A 17,351-nucleotide genomic window follows, 5' to 3' on the forward strand; every position below is an offset into this window, starting at 1 on the left:
CTTGGGCCACAGGTTCGACACCCAGTCGGCCGCCAAGCAGCCGCTGGCGCCCGGGCCAAGATGCAGGGGCTTCCCAAAACCCCCACCGTCAGTAGCGTGATTGTCGAAGCAATCACAGGCCAGTGGAAGGGACCTTCAAGGTCTGAGGATGTAAACCTTTAGTCTAAAGCTCAGTACAAAGAACCTCAGCATCTCTATTTAATGATTTCCAATGCCCCTGTTCCCAGCCATCCTCTGGGAAAGAGACCATGCCTGTACCTGCAGCAGCACTGTGCCCCCCGTGCCTGCATACAGCCCTGGCAGAGGTGTCGCTCTCACACTACAGAGTTCAAACATAGCAACAGGACAGAGGAATTTTTTGGTGTCGCTGGAAAAAAACGTGGCCAACACAAAGAACAGGTAACATAGGGCCAGGGTGCCATGCCACACAGAGGAGGCTGAGGCCTCCCACTGAGACAGAGGCTCAAAGCTGTAGTGCGGTAGGAAGTCTTAGTATTAAAGAGAGAGTCCTGAAAGGAAGAGACAGACCAAGGATGGGAAGGGAAGATCCTAGGAAGGACCCTGGAGGTGGTGGCAATGCTCTAATTGTGGTCTTCATTGAGTGGTTCGCTCTGGAGCTCTGGCCACTGCCCCTGCAAGGGCTTTTATCTCGCTAGTGACTGTGGGTCAGGAATGAGATCCTGGTTTTCAGTCTAGCGTCTCCTCCTGCTCCTCCTTCTGCTTCTTTCTCTCTGCAAGCCACTGCTGGATTTTTTCTTTGAGCTCTGTGTTTGGTCTGATCTGGTCCATAGTGAGTGGGCTCCGGTTGAAAGGATCTGTCTGGTCGCTAAAACAAAGCACAGAGGACATTATGGGGACAGTTGCAGCACCAGAAATAAAACCAGAGGGAGACAAGCCAGGAAAAGGAATTGATCCCCAAAATCCCTGGAGGCAGGAGGCTCTTGCCTTGTACCTGAGGAGGTGCCTGGCTATTGTTGACCGGTCCACGGTGACACGGGAGGAGGGCAGGATCACAGGGTCAGACATGAGGGTGCTCATGATGGGATCCAGGAACTCATCGCAGGCATCAGCGTAGGTCTCCTCCTCCTGCTGCTGGCGGTCTGCTAGAGACTGGTGGGCACAGAAGGCCTTCAGGGACCCTCTCCCCATTCTGCAAACCCAGCTCAGAGCCAAAGCACTTACAGGTCTGCGCTGGCAGCAAGGCCACACTGCTGCCTGACCTGAACCCCCCTCCCAGATATCCAAATCCAGAGTGCAGGCGCAGGGACACACAGATGGAAAAAAGGTACCAGGAGCTGGCTCCTTCCTTCCTCTGTGCACTTCAATTCACTCTCACCCTCACCTTGATCCTCTCAGCCAGGTGACTGAAGGACACTATCATGTTGCCAGGCTTGTTGATCTTCTTCAGAACGCGGACGGTCTGGGCAAAGAGCGTTGGTGAGTAGGAGCGGCCGTCCTTGGGCACTGTGGCACAGAAGTTCTCCTCATCCCTGGATCACCGTGAAGAGACAGAAAAGGTTCAAGAATCCACAGCTGCTGAGCTGTAAAATGCAGTCCCAACTGTGACAACAGTGCACAGCACACTTCTGAAGGGCCCACTGGGGACTTGTCACCTACCCAAGGTTCAGGTAGATGGTGCAGATGTCAGACACGAGCTGCTGGGGCTTGAAGTCAAACTCACTGAAGTCCTTGACTTTCAGAGCTCCCATTTTAGGCCCCACCAGATGTTGCAGGAAGTAGTTGAGCATGGAAATGATACGCTCAGCCAGGAAAGGGTGCACAAACAGGGACTTGATTTCTGGAACAGAAGCCCAGGCTTCTGTCAGCCTCATGGCAGCCCCCCTGCCCTGGCTCCCAGTGGGCCTGCAGGCTGCAGTCCCTACCTGAGGTGAGGAAGGCCAGCGTGCCGATGGTCTCGTTGGACATGATGTTGTGGAAGCGAGCCAGCTGCCCGAACATCTGCAGGCTGGACTCCTTCTCGCGGCGAGCCTCCGGGGACAGCCCGTCCCACTCACCGCGGTCCTTCTCGATCTGCTGCACCTTGATCTTGCTGAGGTACTGCAACATGGCAGGCAGGTGTTGGGAGAACAGGCAGTGACAGCAAAGTCAGACCTGTTCCACACTGAGAGGGGCTGATCTGGGATGTGAAAGGTACCCCAGAGTGCTCCAAAAGGCCACTGACAACCACAGAGGTATCTCAGAACACTCGTCTGGATGGCAGACCATAGAATGGCCACAAACATTCACAATGTCCACATCACCTGTCCCATCTGCCCAGCCATCTGTTCCATGGCAGGTGAAAGCTCCCCAGAAAAGCCCTTCCTAGCAGCTCTGGAAGGTGTGGGGAGACAGCCACAGGCACTGAAGTTCACCTGGCACCCATCTTGCCAACCCCAAGGAGAAGTGCCTGGGATCAAAAGGCCTTGGCTGGAATAAAACATCTGCAGAATGGCCTCAGGGGTTGATAATCCCACGGAGTTTGTTCAAAGCCTGGCTGTGTCCAGTTTAGCAGCAGGCAGAGTCCCTTGACACTGCCACTGCCGGCACGTGCTAAGCCTCACCTGTATGGCTTCATCCAGCAGGAAAATGGCATCGTTCATCAGCAAGTTGAGGAAGCGGAGGAAGAGCGGGGGGTTCATGGCCTCCAAGTTCTCGGAGGCGTAATCAGCCAGCGCCTGCCAGGACGAGGCAGTGGTGAGTGTGGTGGCACCGTCCCGGTGGCAGGATGTGGCTCTGCACCCAGCTGTGTGCCCAGCGCTCGCCAGTGCCCTCGCCCCTCACCTTGATGCTCTGGCGGTAGGCGTCGGTGCCCCACATGTACCGCAGGATGGGGTACATGGGCCGGCGGTAGTTGAACTTCTGCTCAAACTGGTGTGGGTCACCTGGGTGCGAGCACAAACAAGAGCAGCTCCAGCAGGCTGGGCACAGGCAGGGGCCATGAAATAAAACCCTGCTCCCAGAACTCAGGGAAACCTGCCACTGATTCCAGAGTGGCAGAACACATCCCGGGGAGGAGAGGGCCTGCTGCAAGCACTGCCAAGCTGAAAAGTGTGGAGGTTGCCCTCTCCAGATGTGCAGCTCTACACAAGCCAGACATCTGGAAAGAGCAAGGCCTGGCTAGGATGCTGCCGGCCTCACATGGCCCAGCAGCTCCACAAAGATTCACCTGCTTCAGCCCTGTGCTTCGCAGCCCCGCAGGCGTCCCTGCAGGCGCAGCAGGCTCCATGCTCACCGGTGAACTCGATGTCCACAAAGACTCTGATCAGCGCCTGGGCCAGCTGGGCAGCGTGTGGGTAGCAGCAGAACACACGCTGGCGGTGAAACACGCTCGAGACCAGTGGGGTCTGCGCCTGCTCTAGGTGAGGCATCACAGCTTCCAGGACCTCTGCCAGCTTGGCTCGCAAGTGAGGGTTCTTCATCCTGCACGAGGAAAGAGGAGGTGAATGCTGGGTGCTGTGAGGGCCAGGGTTGGGAGTGAGCTGTTGAGGAAGCACTGGGTGCTGTGTCCAGCTGTGCATGAGCACCTGTGTGCCAAGCCCCGAGTACTGAGCCTGCTCCTGAACAAACCATGGAGGTGAGAAAGCAACCCCCCTCTGCAGCACATGTGGGGCAGCAGCCAAACCACACACCCCAGGTCTGGCCAAGGAGAACTGCAGCCTCCTTCTCCCATGGACAGTGAGAGCTGTGGAACCTGCAGAGGCAGAGCCTTTGCTATATTTCCACCTGAGTACAAGCAAGAGACGAGCACAAGCGCAACCTGTGCAGCAGGATCGATGCCACTCGGCTGCCTTCAGAGCTCAGTTACCACAGCAGCTCATAGATACCCCAAAACAGATCAATCCCCACAGCTTTCTACATCTCCTGCAGCAGTTCTAGCTGATGATGCTCCTGTGTAATGCAGCCCAACAAGCTTGTAGACCCCAAGTCCCCTTGGTACCTCATGGGAAGCCCTGTTCAGATCTCCTGTGGGCAGCTCACCTGCCCAGAGACCAACGCACTCAGAGCCCTGTTCCTCGCTCCCCTCTGGGTGCTCTGCAGATAACACCCAGGGCTGTACCTACCTGTCCACGTCACCCATGAACACCGTAACAAAGTGGAGGATGTGCTCCAGAGAATCAGCTGAAGTCTCCAAGATGTCATCAGCAAAACGCCGCAGGAAGATGAAGAAGTCACCCAAGTTATCAGCAAAGAATTCTGCAAAAGCAGATGGCATGTGAGGCCCTCCAGGAGCAGCTCACTCTGCCCTTTTCCAGCCTCCTGCCTGCTCACCCCTCATCACCCCAGTGCTGGTGAGAAACTCCTAGGTCAGGATAGTGCCCTGTGACAGGCACAGGGACAGGCAGATGGCAGGCAGGACAGGCAGCCTCACCTGGCACGTAGGCCAAGGCGCTGTGGGGCACCTCTGGCAGCGGGAAGCTGAGCGGGAGTGGCTCTGTCCCATGGTTCCCCAGGGCCAGCTGCACCAGCAGCACTGCCATGGACACCTGCAGGTTCAGGCAGTTCTGCAGCATCTGTGGCTCTGTCATTGCTGTCTTGGTGGACAGGTAAATGGTCATCAGGCGCTCAAACTGCTCCCTGAGGCCGTCAGCGGCGGGGCTGGAGCTCTGCTGAGCTTCTCGCCATGCTACTTGCAGGCGGTGAAGGCTTTGGTTTATCTTGACCATCTGGTCGTGCAACCTGCCCAGAACACAAGGCAGGGAAGGATGACAGAACTGATTTGGCTGAAAGAGACCCTTAAGGTCATCAAGGCTAAGCACGATGCTGTGACGTGCAGACTGCACAAGCAATGTGAGCCAGTGCAGGCTGCTGTCCTGCCTGCAGGGACAGAAGTTCTGCACATCCCAGTTCAAACCATTTCGTTTGTGTGGGGTACCAGCACAGGAAGCCTTTGTAGCAACACAAGCCAGGAGGAACTGTGTGCTGAGGTTCCACGGGGCACCCTGCAAAACTGATGATGGCTGTGAAGCTTCTGCAGGGCCACAGACCAGGAGCTGGCCCCGCAGCCCAGCAGGGTCAGAGGTGCAGCAAGCCCCAGTGACACTGGGAGGTGACATCCCCAGTTTCCCAGCAACAAGGCACTTGCAGAACTTCTCATTGATTTCTATATTTAGAGGATAAACTAGAAGGTGTCAGTGCTTGGCTCAGCAGTGACCTCACAGTATCCAGGCAACGATTTCCAGAGAGAAGCTGAGAAAACCCAGCATCTTCTGGCGTCCAGAACCCCCTCCAGGGCAGAGAGAGCTGCCTCGTGTGGCCACCCAACACACGGCCCCTTCTCCGGGGCAGGGAGCACAGCTGGCAGTGGGCAGGGCTCTGCCAGGGGCCTCCTTCCCCAGCAGAGGGAAGCTGAGTGATCCAGGGCCAGCCAGCACTTGGCTGCTGCTGGTCTAGAAATAAGGTGGAGCCTGCAAGGCTCAGCACCGGCTGTGAGCAACAGCAAACCAAGTTTCTTGTTGCACTCAGCCAGTCTGAGGCCCAAGTGCAGCTGTGCAGCTCAGCTGGCCCAGGCTGTCCTCGGGGCACTCAGGGAGGTTTCTGTGCCGCGCGGGGCAGAGGGCAGGTCGTTACCTGTGGAACCCCAAGTGCAGGGTGTACTGTGTGAGCACCAGGTTCTCTGTCACCAGGTTGTAGCTGTTTGCAAACTCCGGCTCCTGCCCGCCCATGGCGGGGATCAAGCACGTCTCCTTCTCCAAACCTGGAATGAAAAGAGTCTCTGCCCTGAGTCCCAGCCCGCAGCGCTGCGGGGAGTGGGCTCCAGAGGACAGGGCTCCAGAGTCCCTGCTGAAGACTGAAACAAATGCCGGTGCCACAGGGCAGCGCTTTGCCTCTACTCCACTCTCTCTTGCTCTTCTCTCCTCAGCCCTTCACCTCTACTGGTGCACTCCTGGGAGGAGTGAGGACCCAGGGACATTTCCTTTCCCATTCCCTGGCTGCCCCTAAGGTGTGGCCTTACCTTTCATGTGCACATTCTTGCTCCTCTGCTCCTCCTCGTTCAGCTCCTTGAGGGCACAGTAGGTGGGGTTGAAGGTGAGCAGCCGCGGGGAGTTGGGTTTGCAGAAGGGCTGGCACAGCTTGAGGAGGGCAGCTCCCAGGTTGAGGAAGAAGGCATCTGAGGCATACATCTGGAAGAAGATCTCTGGCATCTGGTTAGCCCAGATCTTGGTGCGGCCTGCATTGGTGTGCAGGCAGTTTCCCAGCCAGGACAGGATCCTGTGCTTCATCTCCGGAGACAGCTGCAGCAGGTTCTTCAGCAGCTGATAGATCTTCTCATGGAACTGGGCCATGAACTGTTGCAGGGAACAGATCACAGGTCAGAGGCTATTTTGTCTCTCCCGTCACTATGAGACTCTCAGAACTCTCCCAGCTCTGGACCACATCCTGCTCCTCAAGGGCAGGGCTTCACAGCACACCATGGCCAGGAGACCTCTGTCAACCACACACCTCAAGAGCAGGTCAACCCCTGAGGCTGGCAGCAAAGAATAATTAGGGACATGCTCAAAACCAAGTTGTTTGCATGGGGAGTAAAACCACAGCTCTTGACACATTTTTGACAGCAACAATAACCCTGACAGCTCTCTCTGTGACCACTTCTGCACCCAAGCTCCCTCCTGTATCAATGCCCTGCCTTTTGATCCTGCCCTCCTTCTAAAACACTCCTGAAGATCCTCCCAGCATAGTAGGAGAACACTGCCTGGCACTTTCTCTGCTGGGGAGTCAATTAACATTTTAATTACAGGACAGGTACTGAGAACCATTTCCTGGTGATTATCAGCCCTAAGCTGCAAGACCTCCATGTAGCATCTCAGACTATGGTGCTGGTATCTACCCCACAAGCACCACTCTGCCCCCCTCCTACAGCTGACAAATACTTTGATCAAACACAACCAAGAGCTGGGTTACAACAACCCAAGGAAGTGGGAGGGAAGTAACAACACCACCCTTTGGCCCACCTGGTGGATGTTGGATTCCTGCACTTTAATCTCCTGCGGGCTGGACCTGGATGGGTTCAGGAAGTAACCATGGCTCTCCACCAGGCCAGGGGTCTTGAGCAAGCAGGAGATGTTTAAAATGGTGCCCAGCAAAGTCTTCTGGTACATCTGTCCATTGCTGGGGTCCTTGGGCTGGATGTAGCCTGCAAAAACCTGGGGAACACAGCAGGACATGCTGAGCATTTCACGGAATGCTGGTGAAAACCAGACCACACTATCAGGTTTGGAATGGGTGTCAGGAAGGGGAGGAGCACAGTGCTGCACTGTGCTGCTGGCTCAGCCTCCATAGAAGGTCCTACAACCGTGACCCACAAGCAAGACTCACGAGGAGCTCTGGGTCTGGCTGAGGCACCCACCTTGGCAATGTCCTTCTGCTTGGTGAAGTAGAGCAGCATGTCCAGGTAGGTGTACAGCAGGATCTGGCAGAGGTCCAGGTCCTTGATCCTGCCCAAGAGGATGTCAAAGACGGGAACCATGACCTCCCCGAACGTCCGCACCTCCTCGTCCATTGTCAAGGCCTCGATCACCTCCTCAAGAAACTCGGTCACATCCTCAAAGTCTGGGGAAGGAAGCGTGGCTGTCACCACGACAGGCTGGCAGTGACCCCACAGCACGGGCACACAGCCTGGCCTACCTGCAGCGCTCCCCTCCAGCACCACGGGGAGCCCCAGCTTCGCTTAACCCGCGCTGCCCCTGCCCGAGCTGCCCGTGCTGGGCAGCCTGAGCGTGGCTGGACTCACGTGCCCCCCGCAGCGCCTCCAGCAGCAGGTCCAGCAGCTGCTCGTGCACGTTCTGGCTGACATAGATCTCGGGGGTGAGCAGCACGGTGCGGGCGTTGGACACCGTCAGGTTCCGGCAGCGCACGGCAAAGGGCAGCAGGTTCTCGGGCACCTTGGTTATCTGCACAGCCAGCAGACCAAGCTGGGGCCCTGGTGCCCGCCTCTGGCCGTTACAGCCCCAGCTGAGTGATGCAGCTGCCCTCCCCCTGCCCAGAGCCCCTGCCCACCTCTTCTCTTGCCCGCTGGAAGCAGGCGTAGAGGTAGCGCAGAATCTGCCTCTCCCCGGCGTCCCGTTCGGCAGAGAGGTTCTGAGTGCTGGCTGAGGTCATGTGGATCAGGTGGCTTCCAGGCTCCTGCAGCAGCAGCCGAGTGAACAGGGCCTGGGCACAGCAGAGATGGGTGGGACATGAAGTGACCCCTGCAGGAAGCCCATCCCTCCCAGAGAGGAGTCACCACAGGCTGAGCAGAGAGTGAGCTCTACCCATCCTGAGCTACCAGAGTACAGCATCAAGAACCCCCAGGCAGAGCTGCAGCAGCCCTCATGAAGTGATTTTCACTAGAAACTAGGTGTTTGTGGACAAAGCTGAGCCTGTGCCCAAGCTGTGTTCAGCCTCAGAAGAGACATCACACTGCAGCAATGGCCCCAAACAACTGCACAGGAGCCTGCCCTCACGCCCAGCTCAGCCGTTTGTTCCCCTCCCTGTCCGCAGCCAATCTCCCACAGAGAAGGAGCTCCCAGCCACAAATCCTAAACCTCTCTCAGCCCCAGCCCTACTATTTTCAGCCAGGCCACAGCTGGCAGCTCCACACCTTGGCAGACAGGCTGCATTTAGGGCACTCTGCCTGCACACCATCAGGAAATGAATTCAGTACCTGCTCCACATTGTCCATGTCCAGCCAGTCCTGGTCGTCCAGGTCTGCTGCCATTTCCTCCAGGTAGACGCAGCGCGCTGGGATCCCATTCCCGCTCTTCATGCTGGGGTCGCCTGGGAAGAGCAAAGAGGAACCTGTGTCACCCTTGACTGGCTGAGGAAGAACGTGCTGGTGGGCGGCAGAGCTGCACGCAGGGCCCTGCCCGTGCCTGCTGCGGGAGGCAGCCTCCCCCTCCCGGGGCTCCTGTTTCAGACGCATATGGCAAACTTTGCCCGGATGATTCTGCCAGCCCGTAACAGCCCCAGGGCGGCACGGTAAGAAGGGCTCCCGCTGCTCACTGTTGTCGAGGGTGATGAGGAAGATCCTCTGGATCATGTGGTTGATGTTGAGCTGCTCGCAGAGCTCCCGCTGAGAGCGGAACGAGCGGCTGATCTCTGCCACCGAGTAGTCGCAGTCGTCCAGGCTCTCCGAGACGCTGTTGTCAGAGTCATCCTGACTGACCGACGTCTCATCGCCTGCAAAACAGGAGCTCCTCAGCGTCCCGGCCGAGGCAGCTCCTTCGGTCTCCGGCAGGGGAAGCTGCCCCCCCCGCCGCCGCCCGCCTGGCCCGCACCTCTGAGCTGCCGCAGCTGCTGCTGCTGCTGCTTTTGGACGGCGGCAAAGTGCTTAGCGTCGGCGATGGAGCCGAAGAGGGCGGCGAAGGGGTTGCTGGAGATGCTGTTGTTGTTCTCCTGGTCGGTCATCGCCCCTCAGGGCCGCGCCATGCGGGGAGAGGAAGGGGAAGGGCTGCGGGAGGAGCCGCCGTCAGGGTCCGGGCCCGCCGGGACGCGCCGTCCGTAAACCGATCCGCGCTTCCGGGCCCAGATCCGTTTCCCGGGGCCCGATCCTCCCTCCGGGTCCGATTCACGATCCACCGCTCAAGGCCCCGATGCACAATCCACTCCCGGACCGCCGCTCCGCACCGCCCGGCGCTTACCGGCGCGGCCGAGCTGCCTCCCGCCGCCGCTTCCGCTCGTCAGCGCGTCGCTCACGATGACGTCACGGACCCGCGCCGGAAGCTTGTCACGAGCGCGGCCGCCGGCCCCGCGCCCCTCCCTCAGCCAGCGTCAGGGCTGCTGACAGCGACCTCTGGCGGCACGGAGGAGACACGGCAGGGACACCTGCACGGGCGGGCAGGCGGCGTGGCCGGGGGCCGCGGATTGCTGCGCCAGAGGCGTGCAGCGGGGCGGCATGGGCTGCTTTGCATATTAATTATATGCAAATATCCCAATAAAATGTGTAACCCCACCTTGTCGCTAGGCTTCTTTATGGCATTAACATTCTAATTACCACGTGGCTCAGCTTTATCCACTGTTTGCAAGTGCATAAAGATAAACCCATGCAGATTTTGTTTCCATTTGTGTTTGGTGGAGGTCTTCTTGGTGCTGTTTTTAAGTTTTCTGTTGTTTTGGGGGGGTGTTTCTTCTTTTTTTTTTTGGGGGGGGGGGGGGAGGGGGGAAGTGGTTTTGTTTCTTTGTTACCATGCAGGGGGCTGTGTATATTTTTATGTATGCATTATACCCCCCCGACAACAAACATTCAAACAAACCTCCCCCCCCCCCCCCGGGAAAGGGTCTCTAGGGAGACTCTAGGGAGACTCTAGGGAGACTCTAGGGAGATTGGGGGGGGTGTAGACAAACGTGGGGGTTGGGGGGATGGGAGGTGCAATTTGGGGGGGAGCCTGGGGAACAGGTTGTTGGGGAGGTCTGGAGCAATCTCTGGGGCTCTGCATTCATGGAGGCAAGGGCAGTGTGTGGGGTAACTAACCCTGACACATACACATCACCCCAAACACTCAACACAGAACCCCACCCATGGTGCCTCGTCCCAGTGCCCCCATCAGCAGAACAGAGCCAGCATCATGCCAGGCCAAGCTACCGCAGGGTGATAAAGGCCAAGCAAAGGGACCCAAAAAGGGTTTCTCCAGCCATCCCCTCCCCCTGTTCCCATCCAGTCATGAACACAAAGAGCTGGGAGACTGCTCTGAGGCAGGGGGAGAACTGGGACAATGATGGCACCTGCCATGCCAGCCTGATGTAGCACATGCCAGCTGTAACTGATGCCCAGAGATAAGAGAGTGATAACTGGGTACAGAGCTTGAAAAGGTCCTGTTCTGCCTCTGCACCCCCTGCTCCATCCTGTGCTGGGATGAAGGCCACCAGTGGCCAGCCCGGACCAGCCAGTGGAGGAAATCTGATATTAGGAACAATTCCTTTGCTCCAAGAGTGGTCAGGAATTAGAACAGGCTGCCCAGGGAGGTGGTGGCCTATCCCTGGAGGTGTTCAAGAAAGATGTGGGCATGGCACCTGGGGGCATGGTTTAATGGCCAGAATGGCACTGGGTTGGTGCCAGACTGGTTTGTCTTAGAGGGTTTTCCAACCCCAACAATTCTCTGATTCTATGAACGAGCTGCCCATGGGGGTGACAGACACCACAGTACAGCCAGCAACACCCCAACAGAAACTTCCAGCCTCCTGGGGTTGGGCTGTCGTGGCCCTGGCAAGGTTGGGGGGTGGGAGGGCTCAGCCCCACTGAGGGAGGCTGGGCTATGGCACTGTTGGCACGGGAACCTCTGCCGGGCAGCCATCAGACACAGCTGGGTGCCCTGTCCCACGGCCTCCCCGGCTGCAGCTCAGCTTGCGGTCCCCCGCTCCAGCCGCTCATCCTGGCCCCCCTCCACGGCCACACCAGGGATGCTGAGCCTGGCCAGGGCCTCATGGCCAGGCCCAGTGCCCAGTGGGACACAGGGCTGCAGGAGGTGATCCCAGTAGAGGCTGAGCGTGGAGTGCTCCTGTTGCTCCAGCTCTCTCAGCTCATGCAGCTCCTTGGCGCTGGCTGCTGGTGTCTGCACCTCGAAGGTCAGCTCGAAGCGGCTGTAGTCCACCTGGAAGGCTCCTTTCTCCAGGGACATGCAGGGCTCGAAGCGGTACCCCCAGAGGATCTCGTCCTCCGTGTAGGAGGTGCGGGCTTGGCACGTCATTCCTGTGGTGAAACAAGGCTGAGACGCTGATGGCACGGCCAGCAGGCAGAGCCCTGGGTGCCACAACAACCCACCCATGGCTGGGGGGAGATGGGATGCCTGCCCTGAGCTTAGCATCTCCAGGACCCCAGGGGAGCTGCCTGACCCCACTCAGCCCACTCACCAGTAGCTTCCACGATGCCCTCGAGGATGATGATGATTTCGAACTGCTCTCGTCGCAGCGACTCGGCCGACATGTCCCAGAAGGGGCTGCGGCAGTCGATGACGTGGCAGATGATCTGGGGCTCCACCAGGAACAGGCGGTCCTCCCCTGTGTCATAGCCCAGGTTCAGCTCTGACTGCTCCAGGGGGATGAACTCCCCCTCGGCTGTCTGCCGGGACTTGATCAGCTTGGCCCGGATCTTGGCGTCCACCATGTGGCTCTCGCGCAGGTCCCCCACCCGGAACATCAGGCAGAGCTTCTCGTCGCGGCGTGAGATGACGCAGTTCTTGCTGAAGATGAGGGTCTGGGCTCGCTTCTTGGGCCGGGAGATCTTGACGAACATGCAGCCCACCATCAGGGCGTCGATCATGGAGCCCACGATGGACTGTGCCATCAGCAGGATGACGCCCTCGGCGCAGTTGGCCGTCACCATGCGGGAGCCGTAGCCAATGGTGCGCTGGCTCTCCACGGAGAAGAGCAGGGCGGAGACAAAGCTGTCCACGTTCTCGATGCATGGCTGCCACTCGGGATCGCCCTGGTGCCAGATGTCGCCCCGCACCCAGGCATCGAAGAGGTAGATGGTGCCAAAGACCACCCAGGTGATGATGTAGCACATCATGAAGACAAAGAGGAACCAGCGATACTTGAGGTCCACAATGGTAGTGAAGATGTCCGAGAGGAACCGCTTCTTCTCCTGGATGTTGCCCAGGTTCACCTGGCACTTGCCCACCTTGGTCACATAGCGCAGCCGCTGCCGCTTGCCAGCCTGGGCCGCAGGGCTGTCCTCCTCCAGCAGCTTGCGGCAGCGGCTTGGCAGCCCCTCTGGGGCGGGGACGGCAGCAGCAGCACTGCTGCGCGCAGAGGTCCTGCCCCGTGCCGAGTTGGGGATGTTGGGCACGCTCAGTGCATGAAGTGGGTACCAGTGGGTGCCTGTCTCCCGCAGGGAAGGTGGTGGGCACCGGGGCAGATCGCCAGGGCGGTACTGGGTTGCCATGCTGCCATGGCTCAGCAGCAGGGATGGCTCACTGGGGACAATGTCCCCGCGGCAGGGCAGGGATGGGTAGTTTGGCATCTGGGCACTTCTCTTGGCAGCGGTGGTGCTGGCTTGCTGCCAGCTGTCCTGTGCCAGAGCACTGGGGGTGGCTGGGAGTTCAGGCTGTGGGGCAGAAAAAAAACATTGGTGAGAAATCCCCTCTGCCAACCCCACCTGCCCAGTGGCATCCTGCCCGAGGGACACCACGAGCCCAGGCACAAGCCATACCTCCTGGGGGAAGGTGCCGTACTGGCTGGTGTCGGTAGGTGGCCGGGGCAGGTAGGCCAGCATGTGCTTGGCGGTGGGGGTCTGTGCCGGGGGGATGGAGTTGCTGCGGCCGCGGGGCTCCTCGGGCACCAGCCAGCCGCTGCCGCCCACGCTGTTGTGGGTGCAGGGAAGAACCATGGCAGTGCCGGGGCAGGCGCTCAGCCCCGGGCTGGGCGTGGAGTCCTGCTGTGGGGGACACAAAGCAGGGGATTAGGACACGGAGGGTGGCAAAGGGCTCCGGCCCCTCTCCACAGGCCAGGAGCTGGCAGGGCCACCTTTGCCTGGCGGCACACGTGCCAGTCATGGAGCTGTGCTGGGGCGGCTAGGGGCTGGCACCAGATGGCTAAGCCCATTAGGAGCTGTAATTGCACAGCAGAGGCCGTGGATGGAGGCAGCTGCCTGCGGTGGGAGCAAACCCCTCGGCAGGCAGGCTCCAGGTGAGGACCCACAGCTCTGCTCTGTGCCTGTCCGGGGACACCTTGGGATTGCCAGCTCCCTGGCAGTTCCCTGCCAGCTCAGAGTAGAAGTGGGTGGCCCCGGGTGCAGGATGACAGCCCATGACAGACAGACAGAGCCCAAGGCTGGGCTGCTTGGGACAGGCGATGCCCCTGCTGGGAGAGGCAGTGGGAGGTCACATTTCTGGCAATGCAACCTGGAGAGCAGCAGCCACAGGCACAGGGATGAGGACAGGCACAGGGACTGTGGGTGCTCTGCCTCCTTCTGATCATACCCAGACTATGTCCCGGGGCAGAACCACTCCCATGGCATCTCCTGCTACTGCCCTGATGGGACCAGTGGTCCCCGGGGTCAGCCTCCCGCCCCCCCAGCCCTGCAGAGAGCCCTGGATGAATGGTACCTACCTCGTGTCCAGGCAGAGTGGCTGCCAGGCTGGCAGATGTCGTTCTTGGCTCATGGCTCCCGCTCTGCTGAAGCTGCTGCCGAGCATCTTCCCACCGGTTGAGGATGGGAATCCTCTGCTGGGCTGTGCTGCCGCGGCCGGTGGGAGGGAAGGACAAGGAGCTCCGTGGTGACCACCAATCTGCTCCAGCGGCAGAAGGTCACCCCTTAATCTGTCTCAATGACAGACACAATTACCTCAAGACGATTTAATCGGCAGGATCGGGCGCCCCGACGCCTGGGGAAAGGAGTGAGAGAGGTTTCCCAGCGAGCTTCCCAGTGGATTTCCTGGCTCTTGCCCTCGGGATGTTGCTCCTTGTCGGCTCCTGGGGATGGGACCATCCCCGAGGGCTGGAAAACGTGCCTCCTACCCTGCCTGCTCCATCTCGCAGGTCGAATGAGGTCTGCTCTCTCTCCGCCCCTCCTTTTGCGACCCTGCTCTGAAGGTCTCCACCCCGACGCTCACCGGGGCCAGACCCCTGGTGCCAGCAGGACTCAGTAATTCCCAGCCTGGTCCCTGATACTCGGTGATAAGAAAGACGGCAGATGAAGGAGAGATTAGTCACTAATCTCCCGGGGAAGATGAATCTGTGAGCTGGACACCAGAGAGGGGACGCGCAGGGGCGGATGGGAGCTGAGCACCAAGTTGGGGCTTGCCTGACACCGAGGCCTGTCCTTTTCCTCATCTGTTTTTTGCAGCAGATCATCTCCTCCCAGGCAAGGACTCGCTCACATCAAGCATCAAGAACCTCACTCCTAGGTGAGGTGCTGGCTGCAGGGCAGGGTGATTAGTGCCCCCCTGTGAGCAGTGGGTGAAGGTAAACTCTCCCTGGGGAGTCCCTGTCCTTGAGGCAGCTCTCAAAGGCTCCTCGGCTGTTTATTTAACGACTGAGGGTCGATACTTTAAGGCCTGTCTGAGAAGGGCTTGACAATGTCTCTCTGCTGCCTGCATCCCACCTTGGGGTCCCCTCCCCGTTCCACCCCAGCCCGAGCCAATGCTGCTGCCAGGTGCTTTGCCTACCAGGGCCCTGAGGTGTGGAGGATTTGCATGCTTCAGCTTAGCCCTCCTGGGCACAGCGAGGCAGTGGCGGGACCCTGGCCACGGTCACAGTGGGGATGCACCAGGCTGTTCCTGCCGAGCCAGGCGCACTCCCCTTGAGTGTGGAAAAACCAACAAGGCTGGAAAATGACCGAGGCCACACCCCGGCGTTGGAGGAATAGGCTTGGATCTGCTCCCCCAGGAGCCAGACGCGCCTGGCGGCAGGACGGACGCTGCTCCGCAGGCGTTAATGCCCACGGCCAGCAGCTTATCTCAGCCCAGCAGCAGGTTGGAGGGCAGCATCAGCATGGCTGGGAGTTGGCAGGTGAAGGTTCAGGCGGGGGGGATGCTGCTGGCCCTCTTTGGGTGGGTCTCCTCCTGTGTCACCACCTTCGTGCCCCTCTGGAAGAACCTCAACCTGGAGCTGAACGAGCTGGAGGTCTGGAACATGGGGCTCTGGCAGGTCTGCATCACCCAGGAGGAGGGGGCAGTCGGGTGCCAAGCTCATGGCTCCTTCCTGGCACTGCCACCTGAGCTGCGCATCTCCCGCCTGCTGATGTGCCTCTCCAATGGGCTGGGGCTGCTGGGCTGCCTTCTTGCTGCTCTGGGGATGGAGGGCTGGAGACCCTGCGAAGACAAACCTGGGCTGAAGCGGCGGCTCCTGCTCGCCGGGGGAGCGGCACTCGGCATAGCAGGGATGGCCACCCTGGCACCGGTCTCCTGGGTCGCCTACAACACTGTCCTTGACTACTGGGATGACACCGTCCCTGACATCGTCCCTCGGTGGGAGTTTGGGGAGGCCACCTTCCTGGGCTGGTTCGCCGGTGTCTTCCTTGCCGCCAGCGGGCTGCTCCTCGCCTGCAGCACCCGGCCCATGAGAACCACACCACCACCGGTCCCTGACTGCCACCAGCTCCCTGCTGCACGAGGCCTGCCTGGGGGCCACCACCTACACCCCAAAAATGCAGACCTGGTCATCTAGGGAGCCAAGGGGCTGTGCCCTGAGTGCCTCTCAGCTCTTCCTCTGCAGGGGGGGCACCTGCACCTTCCACAGGATGATTTGCTAATTCCCACGGCAGCCCTGCGGATTTTTCTCTTCCTCTATCTGCTTCACTTCTGCTTTCCCCTGAAGCCACAGCTTTCCCCATGGCACTCACCGAGCAAGCATGGGAGAGCAGCGAGGCAGGGGCTGGGCAGCAGGCAGCGCCTGGCACTGATGGCGGCAGAGGTGGCGTTGGCATCCCCTGTGAACGCTCCGTAGCCAGGTCTGTTGTGGTCAGCAGCCTCCTGCCTGCACGTCCGTGTCCCTCAGCTGTCCTCACAATAAATTATAACCACCGTGGGCAGTGTATTTCTGTGCTCTGAAACTGCAGCTGCGCCTTTACACCAGGCGTGGGGTGAGGGCTGGGAGCTGCACGGGCAGCTGCATGCTCCAGCAGTGCTTGGGTCTGTCCAGAAAGAACGTGGGAAGAAAAAGGGAGAAAGGTGGAAAACAAAGGGGAGATGGAAAACGAGAGATGAGTACCAAGGACTGCTCCTGCTGCTAGGGCAGGGTGCCGGCGGCTGCGCGCCCTGCGGTAGCGTCGGGTGGTAGCACCGTAGCTGTGCCACAGAGCCGGCGCGGGAGGTGCCTCGGCTGCAGCCGGTACCTGCGCGCAGGAGGTAGGAGCGGTGCTTTGCAGGGGCTCCTGAACCCTTTCCTCCATGTTTTCCCGATTCAGCTGTGAAAGCGAAGCCTGCTCACACGCCCCTGCGTGACCCCCAGCGTGGAGCACCAGGTCGGGTTGGCACCCCGAGCGGTGGCAAGGAGCCAGCCGTGGCCGCAGCACCGCTTACAAGCAGAGTTCACCGCTGGTTTAATCCCTGCGGGCTCGGAGCCGCAGCGGGCGCGTGACTGGGCGCTCCCGGGGGAAGCAAAGTCCACTCCCCTCCAGGAGCCCTCTTTGGAAACCTGCCCTTTGCTCCCCTGTAGAGGGGAGCACACGAGGGATGGGCAGGGAGAAAGAGCAGAGATGAGCCTCAGGTGCTGCTCACGCTGCCAGGGCTTGGGGCATGGCCAGTCGGGGGGAGAAGAGGGTGCTTGGCTCCTCCGGGTGAGAATCAAGGGAGGGGAAAAGAGGGGAGGGCAGGAGTGTGGCATTCTTGGCCAGACTGTTTGGCTCCCAGAGACCTGCTGGCAGCTGCCCTGGAAGGCTCTGACCAACAGCGAGATATGCACCGGCAGACCCCAGTCCTAGAGAGCTCTGTCAGCAC

General features: G+C 59.7%; 3 protein-coding genes across 6 annotated transcripts; 1 reads left to right on the forward strand and 2 right to left on the reverse strand.

Annotated features, from left to right (window-relative positions):
- Positions 1-169: 169 nt before the first annotated feature.
- On the reverse strand, positions 170-9,670 carry UBE4A (ubiquitination factor E4A). Of its 3 annotated transcripts, XM_068167822.1 has the most exons (20): positions 9,618-9,654; positions 9,255-9,427; positions 8,980-9,156; positions 8,642-8,754; positions 7,996-8,148; positions 7,730-7,889; positions 7,346-7,548; positions 6,951-7,142; positions 5,954-6,287; positions 5,569-5,695; positions 4,370-4,677; positions 4,062-4,194; positions 3,233-3,420; positions 2,782-2,882; positions 2,562-2,675; positions 1,884-2,058; positions 1,618-1,798; positions 1,343-1,490; positions 946-1,110; positions 170-826 (listed from the first exon to the last, which is right to left on the reverse strand). In XM_068167822.1, the coding sequence occupies exons 2-20, from the start codon at positions 9,382-9,384 to the stop codon at positions 653-655; spliced, it is 3,276 nt and encodes a 1,091-aa protein (XP_068023923.1). In that variant the 5' UTR covers positions 9,385-9,427; positions 9,618-9,654; the 3' UTR covers positions 170-652. The 3 variants fall into 3 exon arrangements, with proteins under 3 accessions (XP_068023923.1, XP_068023922.1, XP_068023924.1); XM_068167821.1 differs by having other exon boundaries at positions 9,255-9,670; XM_068167823.1 differs by having other exon boundaries at positions 953-1,110; positions 9,255-9,669.
- A 557-nt stretch (positions 9,671-10,227) lies between these two features.
- LOC137456415 (G protein-activated inward rectifier potassium channel 4-like) lies at positions 10,228-16,422 on the reverse strand. 2 transcript variants are annotated; one of them, XM_068167824.1, is made up of 6 exons: positions 16,256-16,422; positions 15,740-15,956; positions 14,023-14,297; positions 13,124-13,348; positions 11,824-13,018; positions 10,228-11,662 (listed from the first exon to the last, which is right to left on the reverse strand). In XM_068167824.1, exons 4-6 carry the CDS (start codon positions 13,298-13,300, stop codon positions 11,313-11,315), a joined length of 1,722 nt encoding a protein of 573 aa, XP_068023925.1. In that variant the 5' UTR covers positions 13,301-13,348; positions 14,023-14,297; positions 15,740-15,956; positions 16,256-16,422; the 3' UTR covers positions 10,228-11,312. The 2 variants fall into 2 exon arrangements, with proteins under 2 accessions (XP_068023925.1, XP_068023926.1); XM_068167825.1 differs by lacking the exons at positions 13,124-13,348; positions 15,740-15,956; positions 16,256-16,422 and having other exon boundaries at positions 14,023-14,583.
- CLDN25 (claudin 25) lies at positions 15,329-16,440 on the forward strand. Its single transcript, XM_068167827.1, has one exon. It carries the CDS (start codon positions 15,349-15,351, stop codon positions 16,078-16,080), a length of 732 nt encoding a protein of 243 aa, XP_068023928.1. The 5' UTR covers positions 15,329-15,348; the 3' UTR covers positions 16,081-16,440.
- Positions 16,441-17,351: the final 911 nt, after the last annotated feature.

Source organism: Melanerpes formicivorus, unplaced genomic scaffold, assembly GCF_026170545.1.
Source record: "Melanerpes formicivorus ecotype bairdi unplaced genomic scaffold, bMelFor1.0.p_v2 SCAF_123, whole genome shotgun sequence".
Lineage (NCBI taxonomy): Eukaryota > Metazoa > Chordata > Aves > Piciformes > Picidae > Melanerpes > Melanerpes formicivorus.

Bases quoted from the DNA above. Each gene is read 5' to 3' on its own strand.
- UBE4A (XM_068167821.1), bottom strand. From the start codon at position 9,384: ATGACCGACCAGGAGAACAACAACAGCATCTCCAGCAACCCCTTCGCC. The intron at 6,288-6,950 runs GTGGGCCAAAGG...TCCCTGCAACAG, and splicing joins AGGAATCCAACATCCACCAG to TTCATGGCCCAGTTCCATGA. The intron at 2,676-2,781 runs GTGAGGGGCGAG...TCGTCCTGGCAG, and splicing joins CCTACCGCCAGAGCATCAAG to GCGCTGGCTGATTACGCCTC.
- LOC137456415 (XM_068167824.1), bottom strand. From the start codon at position 13,300: ATGGTTCTTCCCTGCACCCACAACAGCGTGGGCGGCAGCGGCTGGCTG. The intron at 13,019-13,123 runs GTATGGCTTGTG...TCTGCCCCACAG, and splicing joins ACGGCACCTTCCCCCAGGAG to CCTGAACTCCCAGCCACCCC. The intron at 11,663-11,823 runs GTGAGTGGGCTG...GTTTCACCACAG, and splicing joins GGGCATCGTGGAAGCTACTG to GAATGACGTGCCAAGCCCGC.
- CLDN25 (XM_068167827.1), top strand. From the start codon at position 15,349: ATGCCCACGGCCAGCAGCTTATCTCAGCCCAGCAGCAGGTTGGAGGGC.